General features: G+C 41.0%; 1 protein-coding gene across 1 annotated transcript; it reads left to right on the forward strand.

Annotated features, from left to right (window-relative positions):
- The first annotated feature begins 1,345 nt into the window (after positions 1-1,345).
- Positions 1,346-19,111, forward strand: suox (sulfite oxidase). Its single transcript, XM_080423161.1, has 7 exons — positions 1,346-1,454; positions 7,692-7,768; positions 10,612-10,798; positions 11,999-12,277; positions 13,597-13,933; positions 15,006-15,419; positions 16,246-19,111. Exons 2-7 carry the CDS (start codon positions 7,704-7,706, stop codon positions 16,728-16,730), a joined length of 1,767 nt encoding a protein of 588 aa, XP_080279287.1. The 5' UTR covers positions 1,346-1,454; positions 7,692-7,703; the 3' UTR covers positions 16,731-19,111.
- The last annotated feature ends 275 nt before the right edge of the window (positions 19,112-19,386 follow it).

Raw genomic sequence — 19,386 nt, forward strand, 5'->3', positions numbered from 1 at the left:
GGCCCTGCCCACCGGAGCCCAGACTTGAACCCCATTGAACATCTCTGGAGAAATCTGAATTTGCACAAATTGAATGTGTTTTCATGTTAGATGGAAACAGACAGGGAAGTGGGTCGACATTTAATGTCCATTTACAGTCGTTTAAATTGCTTACTTGCTTTTATAACTTCACCCAGCTGATGGCTGCTCAGAGCTGTTAAGTGTCGTGTTGCAGGAATACTTTGACATCCAATAATATGGATAAGATGTAGTGAAGATGAAGTATTTATTTTATATTTTTTGGGTGAAAACAAAAACTGTTGTCAAAATTATATTCTGATAGCAATAATTGCTATAGTATAGAAAGTTTGTTCAGTAACAGGGGTCTCCCCAGCTCTTTAGTAAACAGAAAACACATTTACAGGTGGCTTGCCAGTTTCATCCAATCAAGAGAGAGAACCAATTTATCATCTTCACATTTTTTCTAATCTTTTTTCATCCCTTCCAATTAGAACTCTCGATACCCCCCCTCCTCTTCTCCTGGGCCCTTAAAGTACTAAGTACAAAGTGGGCTTATTACAGTGAATCTATCCTATCAAAACATTACCTCACATATTTAGGAAACCACAGGTCAGTTTACCCTAAGCATTTTCATAACAGTTGTTCCCATATCAGTTCTCACTCCTGATTGGATAGCTGGTATCCTGACCTGAAAATATATGTTCTGTTTACTAAAGAGCTGGAGGAGAGATGGTGGATTGGTGGTGAGCCCATGTAACTGAACAAACACTCCAGCAAATGATTACTATCAGATTCAGAGCTATTCAACATTATATCAACAACAACATTATCACTTACACCCTTTAAGTAATGATTGAGTAATTGATCATTGTAAATGCACTCAATTATTTTCCATCACTTTTTTAAAGCATTGGTTCTCAAGGTGGGGTGCGGGGACCCCCAGGGTCCTTTGGAGGGTTCCAGGGGGTCCCCAGCAAAATGTGTTAATACAGCACCACATTCATTTTAACCATATATTAATATATTATAGCCCTATATAAAATATATATTTTTGAACATTTTGGAAAAATCTTTAGTGTTTGGAAAACTTTGAATGTATTTATTATTATTTTTTAAACACAAATCTTCTCTTCTAGGGGTCCCTGGCTGGCACAAAACATTTTCAGCTGGGGGTCCTTAGTCCTTGTCCTTGACAAAATGTTTTTTGAGAATCACTGATTTAAAGTACAAAATGTTACTCCACTGTTCTTGGCTCTTTACCCAACACAACCCTGAGCTACTGCTACCTCCCAGTTTATGTTTTGACCGAGTTTATCTTGAACGCACCTCAGTCAGTCCATGGATCATTGGATCTGAGACAGGCTGATAACAGCAGCTCTGCCTCTGCGTTCTGCAACGTGTCGCAGCTTTAACAGCATCTCTCATTAATAAAAGAAGATTCTGTTAAAGTAGAGGTGAGTACTTTTAATTCCCTAATTTGTCATTTACGAGTAGAAACAGGAGATTTTATTATAGCCTCAAGTTCAACTGACAAGAACAAGAAAGTGAGTGTTTACTGTGTTATATAGTGTAGCTGGAGATGTTAGCCACAGTAGCTAGTAGTGTTGCTAACAGTAACAGCCATCAGTAATGTTTATGGTCATATGATGTGAATGATGCACACAGTGACAGTGACACACAGAATGACACAGACAGCATGACATGTTGTTCCCATACAGCTGATGTTTACCTCCATTGCTTTAAGGTTTAATACACTTTCTGGGTAAATAAATGAAGCTAAAGTATGTCTGAACATGTCATGCCAGTTTTCAGTGTCCACTGTTGAAAATGTCATTATTATTATTGCTATAAAAAGGCAATTATTCAGCATATAATCATTTAATAGAAGAATGTTGGCTAATTATGTAAAACGAAAGTGTAATTGCAAGTAACCTGTGCTATTCCCTGTTTAACTTTAATTACGGTATAAGGAATATAATTGACAAACTGATAACTGGAACAATTAGAGTAAAATAATATTGATAGTGCTTTGCAAAGGGTGTACTGAATTTGATTGATTCTATTGGCTAAATACTTACTGGAAAGTTTTATACTAAGTAAATTATGATCTATTACATCATGAAACTGCAAGGTGGTCATAAAATTAGGCAATCATCATGGTAAAGCATACAGAACCACCCATCATGATTCTGTATTGACTGAATGTATTATGGTGAAATTCATCACTGCAGATATGAGCTGATACTGTAGTGTGTTATAGTACAGTTAGGCAAGGCAAGGCAAGATCTGTAGAGCACATTTCAACAACAAGGCAATTCAATGTGCTTTACAGCAAAGGAAACACAATTACACAATGACATTAGGATGCACTAAACAAAAGAAGTAAAACAAATATCAGATACAGTTGCAGTGCAGAAGAGAAAGGAAAAAGTAACTCAGTCAAAGGCAGGGTCAAACAGAAAGGTCTTAAAGGAGGAGTTCACCCAAAAAACGACTTATTTTCTATCAATTACACACCCCATGAAGCCTTGATTTCATGGATTTATTTTTGTTTTTGTGGCTTTCCTAAGACAATAATTTGATGACCGTGTGTATTTCCGGTAGGAGACACAAATAATCTACTTTGTGTCTCCTACCGGATACATTAGCCGGTAGGAGACAGGAATCAAATTATTAGCTTAGGAATGCGACAAAATAAAAAAAGAATCCATGGATTCAAGGCTTCATAGGGAGTGCAATTGATAGAAAATAAGTCATTTTTTGGGTGAACTCCTCCTTTAAGTTGTGTTTTAAAAGAAATAAGAGTAGCAGCAGACCTGTAGTTTTGTTCCATATATGTGGTGCATATGCTGCTTCCCCACGTTTATTTATGGTTTTAGGAACAGAAAGCAGACCTTTATCCTAGATGACCTGAGAGATCTCTGGATGGTTCATGATATTGTACAAGATCAGAAAGTTATTGTGTAACTAACTCATTATGTTGGCATTACGTTGGCTTGAGGATAATGCAGACAGTATCCATTGACGTCATGTCAACATTTACTCTCAGTGAATGAAGAGGCTTTCTTAGATGCAGTGAGGGGGGTGAGAACAAGCAAAACATGGAACAGGAAGACTAGTTCATCCATTTAGACTGGGAAAGCATCTGTGTCATTTTAGATTTATTTGGCTATTAAAAAAATTGCAGATATACAAGCAAGTGAAAAATCGTGAAAATTTGTGCAAATCTTTGAATATATACTATGTATATTCTAAACATTTTAAATCTTTGCTTCTGGGGATTCTACAAATGTCTTCTAAATACTAACTGTTTTTTGAAAAACTTATGTTATGCTATAATATCAGTGGTTCTCAAACTTTTTCATGTCAAGGACCTCCCAAAATGATATGTATTTGGCCGCGGACCCCCATCTCAAAATATGTTGTTCCAGGGACCCCCAGAAGCACAGATTTGAGTTAAAAATGTTGGCTTAAAAATATATATATATATGTATATATTCAAAGATTTGCAAACATTTTCATGATTTCTTTTTCCAAAATAGCAGATCTACAAGCTCATAGCGTGGCTCTGAGCTGCTATTTTTGAATAGCCGAAGAAATCTAAAATGACAGAGATGCTTTGTTAATGGGTTAAAATATCTTTGAAATGTTACTGTATGTTATGTTTACGAGAGTAATATCTTAGTATGAGTGCACGTTTCTCTGTGCAGGTGTCAATGAAGAATTCGTCTCTGTCGGGTGGAAACCTCATTATGTCCAAAACTGTTACTTTGTTTTCAGGATTCAAACAAACAGATCTACAAGCTCGCGCCGCGTTTCGAGCTTGCAGATCGGCTACATTTGATGCTTTTGTGTGACACTGTAGTATGATCAAAAATAGCAGATCTACAAGCTCATAGCGAAAAATCTTAATTTTTTTTTTTAGATTTCTTTCAAAAAACATTTTTAAGAATCGCCTCAGGTCTTAATGGGTTAAAACACAAAAAGTTAAAATATGGAGATAAAAGGTTTCTGCCCGAAATACAGCACTATATTAGTTTAGTTACTTAACCTCAGTATCAATGCAGCTGTTTTGTGGTGTTATCGTGATGATAAGAGAGGCTTGTGTAAATTAAATATCTTGTGTGGGGGGAACTACTTTATTGTTGAGACCAGATTTAATTTATAGCTTTTATAACTAGGGCTAAGCTACTGTATAGTGATTTATTGATAACCTCACAATAAATCACTCCACCCAGCAGGCTGGTGGGTAAATTAGGTGGTGGTGGCTGATAGCTTGTCTGTTTGGCTTCTGTTCAAGTCCACATTGTCTTATTGTGGATTAGAAAATCTTGGTTTATTCCAGCAACGATATGTTTTACACCATCAAAACGATGTTTAGAGCAGGGGTCTTCAACCTTTTTCAGGACAAGGACCCCTTAGCTGAGAGAGAGATGAAGCAGGGACCCCCCACTACATATTGTATAACATAGTGTTGCAGATTAAACTTTTTCATATATTTAATAGTAGATCGCTTCATAGACTTGTTTGACAGCACTGTCATCAGTGTTGGATTCATGTTAATGTGTATTTTCAGACATTAAAACCCTCAATACTTAGAAAACCTGACCTTTCACTGTGTACTTGGTCTGCACTTTTCCCCCCCCCTCAGTCTACACCAAACCTCTTTGCCGAAAATAGCCGGTCTACAAGCTCACAACGCCTCGTAGTGTGCGCCGTTGTGAGCTTGTAGATCTGCTATTTTTTGGCTAAAGTTCTCAGAATAAGGATGCTAGAGTTCAAGTGGTTAATGTGAGAGAAAAAAAAGTCCTATCACACAAAGATTTGACGCCCCCCCCCCCCACCCCGTAGTAGCTCTGAGGACCACCTACGGGTGCCGGACCCCCTTTTGAAGACCCCTGTTTTAGAGTAAATGCTCCCATTAAAAAGTACCCACTACAGGATGAACATGCTCCAATAACCATCACTTTTAATTATGAGTATACCTGCGTGAAATGATCATTATGAAAATATTATATGCTGTTTTGTTCAGTCTTTGAGGGAGGCTGATACTGATAGAGGTTTATTGTGGGATTGGATAAAGTCTTGTTTATTCCAGCAGCTTTGTTTTCCTTTTGATAGCTGCTTAAGACAATGTTTGTTTACAGTCAATACTCCCAGCTTCAGAGAGGTTTAGGTTAGCCTTCTGTTCTACAGCCTTAACCACAGTGAGTTACCCCTCCTCCTCTGTGTTGTTCACGCCCCTTCACCCTGGTTGGCTTGTTCTGGTTTGGCCCCTGCTTTAGTCAAATGAGGAGGAGGAGAGGGAGTTTGATCTTCCAATTGGTTGTTGCAGCCAGAGAGCATCTGTTTGGTAATGAAAAGAGAAAAAAAAAAAAACATGCTTCCTGAACAAAGTTGTAGTTATTTATTGAAATGTCAGCGGTTGCAGACACTCTAAAACAGGGGTCTTCAACAGGTGGTCCGGGACCACTAGGGGGTCCTCAGAGTTACTACAGGGGGTCCGCCAAATCTTTGTGTGATATGATTTTTTTTTTACCTTAACCATAGCATCCCTTTTCTGAGGAGAACTGTAGCCAAAAATAGCAGATCTACAAGCTCACAACGCCTCGCAGCGCGAGGCGTTGAGAGCTTGTAGATCTGCTATTTTGGGCAAAGAGGTATAGGTGTAGAGGGAAAAAAGAGCAGACCAAATAAAAAAAGAACAGTTTAATCTGAAACACAATTTTATACAATATAGAGGGGGTCCCTGCTTCATCTCTCTCTCAGCTAGGGGGTCCTTGGCCTGAAAACGTTGAAGACCCCTGCTCTAAAACATGGACAGATTACCAGGGGTTCAACAGTCAGGGAATTCCTGGAAATATTTTGGAATTAATCAAATGTTTTGGAAAATGTTTGGATATACATAGTTTTGTCTCTTGATTTTCTTTATTTAAAAGAAATGTCCCAAAGCATGTCTTAATATTATGTGAAACATGTAACATGGTCAAATAGTGCTATATGCTGCACAAGCTGCTTGAGTGTGGCCCAATCATGTATACAGGAATAGATCTAAAAGAATAGATCTACAAGCTAACAACATGTTGTCGCAACGTGATGCACTGTTAGCTTGTAGATCTGTTATTTTTGTCACATGACTCCGTGGTTCTCAACCAGTGGTCCGGGGGCCACCAGTGGTACCTTGAGGGGATTCCAGGTGGTCCCCAGCTAAATGATGGAGAGTTGGTAACCAAATGGATCCTTATTAGATCTTTAACTCTTGAGAGCGTAAAATGAAACCAAATGGACCCTTATTAGATCTTTAACTCTTGAGAGCGTAAAATTAAACCAAATGGACCCCATCAATACAGCATGGAATTGTGGACCAACGATAAGAAAATATTCTAAGGTCTGGGTCTGAGAGTCTAAATCTCATCAAATGGTCTGTGGCTCAAATGCCGAATAATGAATGGACCTTGATATGAAAAGGGTTGAAAAGCACTGGGTTAAGTAAGTGATTAAGGACTGTGATGTAATTTACATCACAGTCCTTAATCACATACTGTAACCCAGTGGTAGTAAGGCTGGCTACCAGTATTTCATCACCAGACCTCAGCCTGTTCTATTCATAAACCCATGAGGTTTATGGTGTTTTTTTCACAATCACTCACCAGGGTGTAACGCTGACTAAACACAAGCCTAAGACACACTGATCTGGTTGTACATTTATTTTATGACGTAATCATCACAAAAATCTCCTTTCCTGGTTCATGCAGGGATACATTACTTACTCAATGTTTCAATGTTATTGCCCATGCAGTTAGAAAGCATATTCTAGTATTCGTTCTAGGGGCAGAACCCAAGTATATTACTTAAAGGACGACTTCACCCATTTTCCATATCTTCATATAATTGGTCCTCTACTGATGCTCATGATTAAATGGTACACTTTTGTTCTACTCAGTCTGTGTCTCATAGGAGGGCTGTGGACGCTTCAGAAACACGCCTACCAGTGACCTCATCATTGGGCAGATTAATTTTTTCAAACAATATATATATATTTTTAATTTTAGGTTTTTATTAACGCGAGAACAGTGGCTTCCATTATAGCATGCTACCTTTCCAGGAATAGAAAGCCTTGCAGTTTCTATTAGCTTTGATTACCCATCGATGATGTCACTGGTAGGCAGGTTTCTGAACTGTCCACAGCCCCCCTCTGAGACACAAGTACACCAAGTAGACAACAAGACCAGGAGACCTGGTTCTGCCAGACCCAAAATGAAGTCCTAGTATGTAACACACCTACAAACCACTTTATAACTGAAGTTCATGATGTCGTGAATAGTTCGGACTAAGCCGGACTTCACATGACGTGTCAGCCTGTGTATACCCATGTATGGACGAAAGGGGGACAGACTTTTTTGGCTGGAGCCGGAGGACAAATGACCCCTGCCCATGTATGGACGAAACAGATACAAAGCCTCATGTAAGCCCGACCCCTTGGGTCTGGCAAAAATGGTACCATATTATAATGAGCATTAGTGAGATTATATGTTGAAAATGGGTGAAGTCATCCTTTAAGTACATAACGTCAAATCAAAATGCCTTTTGGCTAATTCTACAAAATAGAAACTTATTGTTGGTACACTACTGTACCATGAGCTGTTAGATGATGATCATCTCACTACTATTTGTGAATTCCCCCCCCCCAGAACACCAATGCAATGCTGCTTCTCAGACACTGTCAACGCCTGACAACAAGACTTGGACCTCTCAACAACACTCAAAGGTACAGTAAGCGGCTAGGCCTAAACCATTAATCCAAAAAAGATTGTGATCTCGATTCAGACACCTATGCGTTCTCATTTCTAAATGACGGTGATTATGTGACGTCATGCTGCACTCGTGCGTTCAGTTATTTGCCTGAACAATCCCAATTGCAATGTCCATCATACTTACTCATAAAAAAGACGCTATTAATTAATCGAACATTAACGTAAAAAAACAACCATAGTATACAACTGGATTTGTCGTCTCTCGTCCGTCTGTATACAGTATCTGCGTTGTCCTGTGATCCACACATACAGTAGTCTCGCGTAGCCAGACAACTATTCCACAATCTCCGAATGCTATATAGTCTGGAACTACACCTCCTGAAATCCGAGAGAGGAAACTGGCACTTCCGTTCACGAAAATATATTTCAAAATATCTTTACATTTTATTTTTTAATTTCCATTTCTGCTTAGCATCAAGCTATATACTGTATGCTTAGATGATTTTGATTTATATTAGGATAAATATGCACGACTGTAAAGACCAAATGGAAGTGGGGAGGAGGCTTCACATCCGCTTTATATGTTAATCATGATCAGAGCTTCTGAGTCCCAGACTGTACAGTATGACCGGAAACATTTGAAAATTGTGGGAGGTAACAGTCTGGCCATGCAAGACTACACATACAGTAACATGCATTTTTAGCCACTCTTTGCATGACCTGGACAAAGGTCAGAGTTTAATAGTCTGGTGAATCAAGGACATACTCTAGATCATTGGTTCTCAAACTTTTTCATGTCAAGGACCCCCAAATTGATAAATATTTTGCCGCGGACCCTCATCTGAAAATATGTTGTGCCAGGGACCCCCAGAAGCAAAGATTTTTGTTTTTAAAAAATCGCCTTTTTAAAAAACAGATTTAAAGATTTGCACACATTTTAAAGATTATTCAAAAATAGCAGATCTACAAGCTCATAGCTATGAGCTTGTAGATCTGCTATTTTTGAATGGCCAAAGTATAAAAGGTTAAAGTGGTTAAAATGATTTTGATGCTGCTTTTGCTGGGCACCCCCTAGAACCCCTCCAAGGACCCCTAGGGGTCCCCGGACCCCACTTTGAGAACCAATGCTCTAGATTCACTGGGTTGAACAGGAGTATCCAGTGTGTAAAATAAAGCCAGTCACACTCAGGTCAGGTATTGCTACATGGTACTGAGGTTAATCATTGCCTCAACAAGAGGAAACTTCTCATATGTCTTTTATCAGACAAGCTTCTGAATTTCTGACCATTATCTTACCTTTTATTTGTTTAGTGTGGTTTGGTGGAAGTGCTGTCACAATGATTTACTGAAAGGAGGAGTTACTTCCCACCACGTCACAGCACGAGGAAGGGTCCTGCTAGGGTGGCGTTCAAGACCCTCAGCAGTGTAACACATTAATAGACTTGACCGTTGCATAAAAGCACTTGAACCAGTGGGCAGCAGTGTTGCCAAGTCTGCTCGTTATAAGCGACTTTGAGTTAGTTTTTCTCTTAAGTTGCTTGTAAATATTGGTAGTGTAGTTGCTTATTTGGCCTTTCTTAAAACCAGTGGTTCTCAACCATTTTCATCTCGCATCGTGACACGTTGTGAGCTTGTAGATTGTCTATTTTCAAATAGCTGATGTATATAGGTTTAAAGTGTGACCCAGTCGTTTCTTTTGGGCTTGTTTTCATAGACCTGATTGCTTTTTTTTCTTGCAAAATCTGGCATCACCGGTGAGCAGTCCATTAAAGCAGTCGGAGGACTTTCTTCTCCTACAAGGTCTGGGCGATATGGATTTGACCAAATACCTCCATATCTATTATTGTGACGATGATATTAATAATGTGACAATAGTATCACTTTATTTTTCTCAAAACCTTTCAAAAATAGCCGATCTACAAACTCACTACGAGTGATTAAACCAAGGAAAAGACAACGCATGCCATATCCAAAATCCAAGACGAAATCTAGTCTCATATCGATATATTGCCCACAGCCCTACATCCTACTGTTAAGCTGGTAAAGTTAACAAGAAGAAGAGGCATTGACCATAAAATAAGCAGCAGGACATTGACCCTCCAAATTAGTGGCATTCTGGAAAACATTAACACAACAGGTTTTTTATTTCACTCACAGGAAGGAAGCTTTGCCAAACTCCAACTTGACCACATCCACTTATCCTGACTGATACAGTTTATGAACTGTAGTGGAATATGACCAAATGTGGCAATAACCCTATTACCACATCTACCGCAATTGGAAATTAAATTAAAGGAAAAACCTGAATACATGAGTGGAGAAACATTATTTGTGAGCTACAGTATAGGCCAGGGGTCTTCAACGTTCTCAGGCCAAGGACCCCCTAGCTGAGAGAGAGATGAAGCAGGGACCCCCCTCTATATCGTATAAAATTGTGTTTCAGATTTTAAAAAAATTGTTTACTTGGTCTGCTCTTTTTTCCCCCACAACGCCTCGCAGCGCGAGGCGTTGTGAGCTTGTAGATCTGCTATTTTTTGGCTAAAGTTCTCCTCAGAAAAGGGATGCTAGGGTTCAAGTGGTTAATGTAAAATAAAAAATCCTATCACACAAAGATTTGGCGGACCCCTTGTAGTAACTCTGAGGACCCCCTAGGGGTCCCGGACCCCCTGTTGAAGACCCCTGGTGTAGGCTACAGCAGTGGTTCTCAAAGTTAAAAAAAACCCAAATTGATACCGGTATGTATTTTGCTGCAGACCCCCATCTGAAAAGGTTTTGTGCCAGGGACCCCCAGAAGAGAATATTTGTGTTAAAAAAAAGAAAGAAAAAAAGAATGTCCCATGGTGTGTTATGTCCGCAGACATCCTCTACGCCTGGCCCCTGGTGCTTGGTGTGCAGCAGACCACCACTCCAGCAGTGAGGAGAACCACAGGTCAGGAGGTCAACAGTACCAGTGGAGCCAGTACCACGCCACCTGGAGGCATGGCCTGGCAGGACTGCTGGCTGGGACGGGCGCCGTCCTGGCTTATGGCCTCCACTACACCAAGGTTATTAAAGAGGCATCTGATCCATTTTGATTGACATTACAAATGTTTATAATTGTTTGTTTGAATGGTACCTCTGTTTGAATAATATACAGTATAACTAGTGCCATTTAGTTGCTATAGTGTTACCAGTGCAATTTTTCATCTCAAAACAAATGACAACAACGGTAGTTTTTTGGCTAAAAATAACATAGATAATGCTACAACAATGACTTACACATAGGCTACCAAGATATATCATTGTCATGAATACTGGTGTGCATGGCTAAAGCGTAATACAATCCACAGTCCACATGTGTTAATTTAACTGAGAGTGTACAAATGCAACATTCAGAAACATTTTGTACACTTTCAGAGTTAAAGCTACAGGCCGTAACTTATTTTAATAAATACAATGTTATTTTAATCATGTGTATGGTGTTAATACAGTATAACTAGTACATCTGCAGTGGTTGGATCCATTTAGATTCTGGTGTCAGGTACGACACCTACTGGTTGACAAGTAGTACTGCCTGAAGCTTGTTGGCACAATATCTGCCCTGGGACAAGCAATGGAAGAGCTGCCTCAAATCCCCTTGGTAGGACATAAAAGGAAGGATTGCAGCTTTAAATGACCTCTCCCAATTTGACTGTGCAGGCGTTGCTCTCCACCAAATGTTATTTTGTTTTAATCTCAAGTAGGGATGGGTCAGACTAATCGAATAATCGTTTATAGGATAAAAATCTGTTGCAAAGGCTATATTGTCATCCAAAACCTGCCCATAGTAACTACATTTTAGAGAATACCATTATGGGTGTAATATTTATTTATTCTCTATTTTGCGTTTACAGGAAGAATTTAAAAATCCAATTTTGGGGACTTTTGATATAAAAAATACACAAAAATGGATTGACCGTGGGTATGCTCTAAAAGTGTGGAAAACCCATTTTTCTTTTCACCACGTCTTTAATGGTTTAGTTACAATAATGTAAAAGATGCACATGCTGCCGTCTTTGTTTATTTCTGAAACCCCGTTTATAGGCCAATGCAATGCTGTAAATCTGCTGCAAATCCCCAGAACAATTTCACCCAAACAAATCCCCCTCCAAAACAAAACAAATAAACGTTTTTAATAGAATTATAGTAGTCGAATTTCATTTTGGTCACTTTTACAGATCCCTAATCTCAAGCGTTTGGTGTTTTTCTTATTGTGTGGTTTGCAGACAGAGCGGGCAGCCACCACCACCACCACCATTACCACAGTTAAACCTTCGGGGTCCTTCCCCATCTACAGCCAGGACGAGGTGACCAAGCACCGCACGGTGCAGGACGGCGTGTGGGTCACCTACAAGGGCAGCGTCTATGACATCACGGAGTTCGTGGCCATGCACCCGGGCGGGGACAAGATCCTGCTGGCGGCGGGCGGCGACATCGCACCCTTCTGGTCGCTCTACGCCGTGCACAACACGGAGCACGTGATGGAGCTCCTCTCTGAGTACAAGGTGAGGAGGTTGTTGTTGTTGACCATGAAAGGATATAAAACAATAACTAGTTCAGTCACTATAATTAATGCTTTGTGGTTTTATATCGAGTATTTAAGCGACTTTGAGTACCTTGAAAAGCGCTATATAAATCGTATGTATTATTATTATATCAGGTTGAATGATTCATGTTCAAACTCAAGGGAGAGGTACAGGTACATAGGCGCCGATCTGGTGAGTGCTTGGGAGCTCGAGCACCCACGGGAGACAGCGAGCACCCACTTGGGAATGCGCCGGTCGGGCGGTTAAAATGCTGTGCAGGATATTCTTTGGGTCTTTTTCTGCCTTTATCGATAGTGGGTTTATCAGGGGTGGGCAACTTTGATGATGGAGAGGGCCACTATATTTCCACACTCAATTCTATGTCACACAAAAGTAGCCAAAATAGCCGATCTACAAGCTCAAAACTGCGACGCGTTTTGAGCTTGTAGATCTGCTATTTTTTACTATTTTTAAATCGGAATCCTGAAAATTAACATTTTTATTTAATTTCAAATGCGTTTAGTTATACTTATGTTAGCTTAAATACAAATACATTGGACGCAAAAAATACAATAGAATTGTAATACTAGTCTTTAAGCTACTAAAGCGGGTCATGTTTGCATGTTTGGAATTGTAACAGCTGAAATCAATAATATATCAGTATTCCGATATTAACCTGCGGGCCGCATTAAGTGAAGGTGGGGGCCGCATGTGGCCCCCGGGCCGCCAGTTGCCCATGTATGATATAGTAGATAGACAGGAAATGGGGAGAGAGAGAGACGGGGAGTTACATGCAGCAACGGTCGTCGGGATCGGGATGCATTGCAGCCGAGGTGCCCACCACACATAATTCTGAAGGGATGTCTATCGTTCATACAATTCTCTCTGTAATCTTCAACGTCTGATTATGAATTATTTTTGCCAGTTATCGTCCGCCAATAATCAAATTGCACAACTTGAAATGTACTGTAGCCTACATTTACTTCTCTCGCTTTCTCTCCGTTTCTCTTTCTCTCTCTCTCGCTCTCTGAGAGAGAGGGAGGGAGAGAAAAAGTTATTGGCCGTCCGAAAAGAAGCAAATCTTTGCTTCTGGAGGTCTCTGGTACAAAATAGTTTTGAGATTGTCAATGTCATTAAAAAACGTAAAAGCTAAATTAAATATAAATCATAAAAAAAAGAGATGGTGGTCCGCACTCCGCAGCCAAATGCCTATCAATTTGGGGGTCTTTGGCACGAAAAACGACTCCTCTAAGTCTACCTAATAGCATCATTCTTTTACATATTGTGTTGAACACCAGGTTGGTGAGCTGAACGCTGAGGACCAGAAACGTCAGCAGAAGCAGCAGGCGAACACCTCTGACCCTTACTCCGGCGACCCCGAGCGCCACCCGGTCCTGAGGATCAACAGCCTCAAGCCCTTCAACGCCGAGCCCCCGCCCTCCCTCCTCTCGGACAGCTACATCACCCCCTCCCCCCTGTTCTTCAAACGCAACCACCTGCCCGTGCCGCCCGTGGACCCCGCCTCCTACCGCCTGCGGATCGAGGGTCTGCCCGGAGGGGTCCTGACTCTGTCCCTGGACGACCTGAAGAAGCGTTTCCCCAAGCACACCATCACGGCCACGTTGCAGTGTGCAGGTTTGATTGGATTTTTATCTCGGTAAAAGATATACAAGTACAATCACAATATAACTTAACCCATTAAGACCGGGAACACATCTGTGTAACCACTCGAACCATTATTTTATTCTTTTTATATTCAAAACTAGCAGATATACTGTACAAGCTCATAGCTTTGTAGATCTGCTATTTTTGAAAAACATTCGTAACTCAAATCTTAGGGGGGGGGGGGGTCCCTGGAACAAAATATTTTGGGGGTCCGTGGCCAAATACATATAGTTTTGGGTGGTCCTTGGCATGAAAAAGTCAAGGAACACTGATACAGCAACATTAGTTAAAAAAATGATTTAGAAGACATTTGTAGATGCATTCCTGGATTGAATCTGTTAAACCCGGGATAACGCATATAAAGCGTAATGAAACGCTTGTTTCCAATGTGGTTCTGCAGCATACCCAAAATAAATAGTCCAATAAATGACATAGCATTAAGAAATTACATAGCACCAATACATTTTAGCACATATATATTTTGTCACGCAGCACATCGGGCAGCATGAATTTACAAAATACTATATCATTGGAGAAAAAAACCCTAACAAATATCATAAAAGCCCAAATCAAAGTGCATCACTAGCCTGTAGCCTTTGCATTAACAGTCTTTTTTACACAGTTTTTATAAGACTGTTTAGATTGAGACTGCTTGAGACCACTCATTCCAAAGAGACATACCCATATACATATATATATAATATATATATATATATATATATATATATATATATATATATATATAGATATAGATATAGATATAGATATAGATATAGATATAGATATATATAGATAGATAGATAGATAGGATGCCTATATATATATATATTTATGTGTGTGTATAGATAGATAGATAGATAGAAAACTCTTGCCACAACTTTTGACTCTTGGTATCTCATATACCGTCTGGTTTGACGTACAGTAGTTTCATACCAATCATGTATAATCAACTTAGCATTACTTTTAAGATAGTCAGGGGCATTACCAATAAAAATGTTGTACATATGACCCAGCTTGAGTTGATCCTCTCTGTACCTCACAGGTAACCGGCGCTCTGAGATGAACACGGTCAAACAGGTGAAAGGGCTGAACTGGGGCATCGCCGCCATCAGCAACGCCACGTGGAGCGGCGCCCGGCTGAGGGACGTGCTGGCCGCCGCGGGCTACGGGCCGGAGGTGACCACGTGGGCGCGCCACGTGCAGTTCGAGGGGCTGGACAAGGACGTGACGGGCACCACGTACGGCGCCTCCATCCCCCTGAACAAGGCGGTGAGCGACGAGGGCGACGTCCTGCTGGCGTACGAGATGAACGGCGCCGACATCCCCGCCGACCACGGCTACCCCGTGCGGGCGGTGGTCCCCGGCACGGTGGGCGCCCGCAACGTCAAGTGGCTGGGCAAGGTCATCGTGAGCGCCGACGAGAGCACCAGCCACTGGCAGCAGAACGACTACAAAGGTAAGGGCTGTGAATTGTCTATCTCACGATTCCATTGGATTCCGATTCTTGGGGTCACGATTCTAATTTTTTCAGATTTTTCCAAATCAAAACGATCAGCTCGAAAAATTATTCCCAATCACTTTAATCCAAATGATATTCATAATATAGTCATATTGTTTTCGTCTGGAATTTAACAACCAGGTGTAACCTAGTCAACAGCTCAAACAAAATAATATAATTCCAGAGAGGGTCATGTGAAAAATCTTGGCTTTGATGGAATCTTAGATTAGGTGTAGTTTTGTTTGATGCAGAAACACAACATAATTGTTTCGATGCAAGTAACATTAACGAGCGTCAGCTGGACAGTGACACACACACCTCAGCTGTGCTGAACTGAAAGTGATTGGAGTCACGCTGCATCTACACCAGACTTTTCAAAGCGACACGCACACACGCGCATATACGCACACGCGCACTTTTAGATCCAGTGCTATTTTAAAGCCTGCGTATGCAGGGCTCGCGTATCCGCGCGCCTGGTGTAGCCGGTATCATTGATATCAATTGGGTCTTTCCAAACACGCTGTACGCTCGCAGGAAATTCCACGCATACGAGCGCTTTGAAACGTCTGGTGTAGATCGTCCGTTTGTAAAAAAAAAAAAAGAGGCCTTGAATATGACTGAAGACATGGTAATGTTTGTGATTATGTTTAAGCTTACATTTCATATCACAAACACCATAGAGTAAAAACTCCTGTAACTTTAACCAGCAAAAAAAATTTAATCGTTGATAATAAGAATCGCGATTCTTACACAAATCGATTTTTTCCAACACCCCCATACAAAGGCTTCTCGCCCGGCGTGGACTGGGACACGGTGGACTTCAAGTCAGCCCCGGCCATCCAGGAGCTCCCCATCCAGTCGGCCATCACCCAGCCGGCCGAGGGCGCCACGGTGGACCGCAGCGCCGAGGAGCTCACGGTGAGGGGCTACGCCTGGTCCGGGGGCGGCCGCGAGGTGGTGCGCGTGGACGTGTCCCTGGACGGCGGGAAGACGTGGCGGGTGGCCCAGCTGATCACCGCCGAGAAGGGACAGGCGGCCGCGCCCTCGCCTCCCCCGGGCCGGGCCTGGGCCTGGAAGCTGTGGGAGGTGACGGCGCCGTTCCCGCCCGAAGCTCAGGAGCTGGAGCTCGTGTGCAAGGCGGTGGACAGCAGCTACAACATGCAGCCGGACACCGTCGCCCCCATCTGGAACCTGAGGGGAGTGCTGAGCAACGCCTGGCACAGGGTGACCGTCAAGATACGGGAAGACGAAGAGGAGGAGGACGAATAGACTTGATGGTGTGGCGCCCCCTGTGGGATTGTGGTCCAAATAACACAATATTCAGTCCTGATGGTAAATCTTGCGTTTGTGTCGTTGCTGTAGGGCAGAAACCTCTCCAAATCTTTACTTTTTGTGTTTTTTTTATCATACTACAGCGTCACACAAAAGCATCAAAAGTAGTAGATCTACAGGCTCGAAACACGGCGCGAAGTGACACGTTTTGAGCTTGTCGATCTGCTACTTTTGCTATTTTTGAATATGAATCATGAAAAGGAACAGTTTTGGACATATATGAGGTTTACGCCCGACAGAGACGATATACTGTAGTGCCTTTCTCTGAAGCGCTTTACAATGTGCGTTACATTCACACACCGACAACGGAGGCAACCATGCAAGGCACCAACAATGCCAGGTGTCTGGCAGAGCTGACAGACAGGAGGAGGAGCTGTGGAATCTAACCTCCTGATCTGCCTAAGCCATAGTCTTATTGTGTTATTATCGAAACTCAACAAGGAAGATGATGATTTTTTTGTCTACCCCAAGGAGAAGAGCTCCTCTAAGACTATATCTATATATTTTTGATGCTTTTAGATGTATAGGAACGGCAGGAGTTGCTTTGCACATGACTTCTCAGAAGATGTAGTTGTGTGACCACTGCGGTGTAAAGTAGGAAGGAATCTCAGGTGGACGGAACAGGAGGAGATAAGAAGACAAAACATTTCCAGACAGCGGATTCTTGTGGGCAAGCAACCAAACAAACACTGGCTCTTTTAGCATGGATGGATACGAGTGTATTTTATGCTTTTTGAAGATTTTGAAAAATAACATTTTTATCTACAAAATCATGAGTATATTAATAAGAAAATTAACCATGAATCGGAATTATGAAAGTTGGAAGAATGATGTGTGAATCATACAATATAGCAACGTTATGGTCCTCTTAAAGGGATAGTTCACCCAAAACATTACGTATATTCTATCGATTACCTCACCCCATGGAGATTTCATGGATAGAATTCATGGATATTTTAGCAAATAATTTGATGAGGAGCAGGGGTAGGAGACACAAAGGAGACCATGAGGTTTAGACTAGTGAACCATCCAACCCTCTGTGTAGGAGGGTGGCAAAGAGGTAACGGTAGATTCCAGGAAAAAGTTAATTTTCTTTAATAGGTCACTTCCTAGGAATCTCCTAAAGTGTGTTTTACAGCTTGTTAAACATTCAGCACTTTCATTGCTTTGTGGTTTTGTTCAGTTCACTTCCTGCTTTTCAACACAGGTCTGCTAATCCCACAAATAACTCCTGTTTATTTATAACCTAAAATAAAAATAATAATAATAATAATGCATACAATAGGATTATGTACAATTATTTGGTTTTAGAATAAATTAAACCCAATCTCATCATGCTACTTTAATTGATTTAATGTAACTTTCATTGAGCCTGGAGATCAACAAGGGAAGTTAAGTTTAAAAATGTAATGTTAGATTTGAAGAAAGGGGGGGGGGGGAGCAATATGCTGCCCACAACAATACTCAGCGGTTATACTTGTGAGTGTAAGAACTCCAACCACACATAAATAAAATATTCGCTCTTCTTGCCAAGAATCGCAGAGACATTCCCAACACAGATTTAATAGGATTACACTAACTGTTTTGTGAAATACCATACTGTATGTACTGTAACAGCTGGTCAAGAAGATGAGCTTGTAAGATGAAGATTATATATCGTTGCTGTCGGGGCAGAAACCTCTTATCTCCATATTCTAACGTTTTGTGTTTTTTCCTAAATTAACGCCCTACTTTCATTTCATTCTACAGCGTCACACAAAAACAGCAAAAGCAGCAGATCTACAAGCTCGATCTTGTCGATCTGCTGCTTTCGATGCTTTTCGAATTTGAATCCTGGAAAGTAACAGTTTTGGACATATGAGGTTTCCACCCGACAGAGACGATATGGTGAATGCTCCCATTCATAAAACTGCATGTCAACAGCTGTGTTTTAGCTTTAGTTTCACCATCCATTGAAACATCTTAAACATAGATTCATGAGATTTGTCAAAACAGCTAAAATGTTGGTGTGGGTCATGCATGCTCCACAGAAAGTGCCATAAATATATATGGCAAGATAATAATAATGTTGGATATACAGAAAGACATTTCGGTATGTGTTTTGCAGCAGTGTGGAATGTAAATAATATGAAGAGGGATTAATTTAACAACCGCATATAATACGCAGTAAAAAAGTATATACATAGTGAAAGTGCATAGGATATAAAGACGTGATTTTGCAGCTCCGTCTAATTCTGCAGGTCCTGAAGAATTCGTCTCTGTCGGGTGGGAACCTCATAATGTCCAAAACTGTTACTTCACAGGATTCAAATTCAAAAATAGCAGATCTACAAGCTCGAAACGCGTCGCTTCGCGCCGCGTTTCGAGCTTGTAGATCTACTACTTTTGATGCTTTTGTGTGACGCTGTGTAGTATGATCAAGAAGGGCGTTGATTTACGAGAAAGCGCAACAAAAAGTTAAATATGGAGATAAGAGGTTTCTGCCCGACAACAACAAATTATTATGACGTTTGCATGTTTGACCAAAATGACTTAATCTTCCAGTTAATTAAGACGGTACAACCCTTGTATTACCTCCTGCCCTTTCCTTTAA

This window comes from Gymnoscopelus braueri (assembly GCF_963280865.1).
Source record: "Gymnoscopelus braueri genome assembly, chromosome: 3".
Classification (NCBI taxonomy): Eukaryota; Metazoa; Chordata; class Actinopteri; order Myctophiformes; family Myctophidae; genus Gymnoscopelus; species Gymnoscopelus braueri.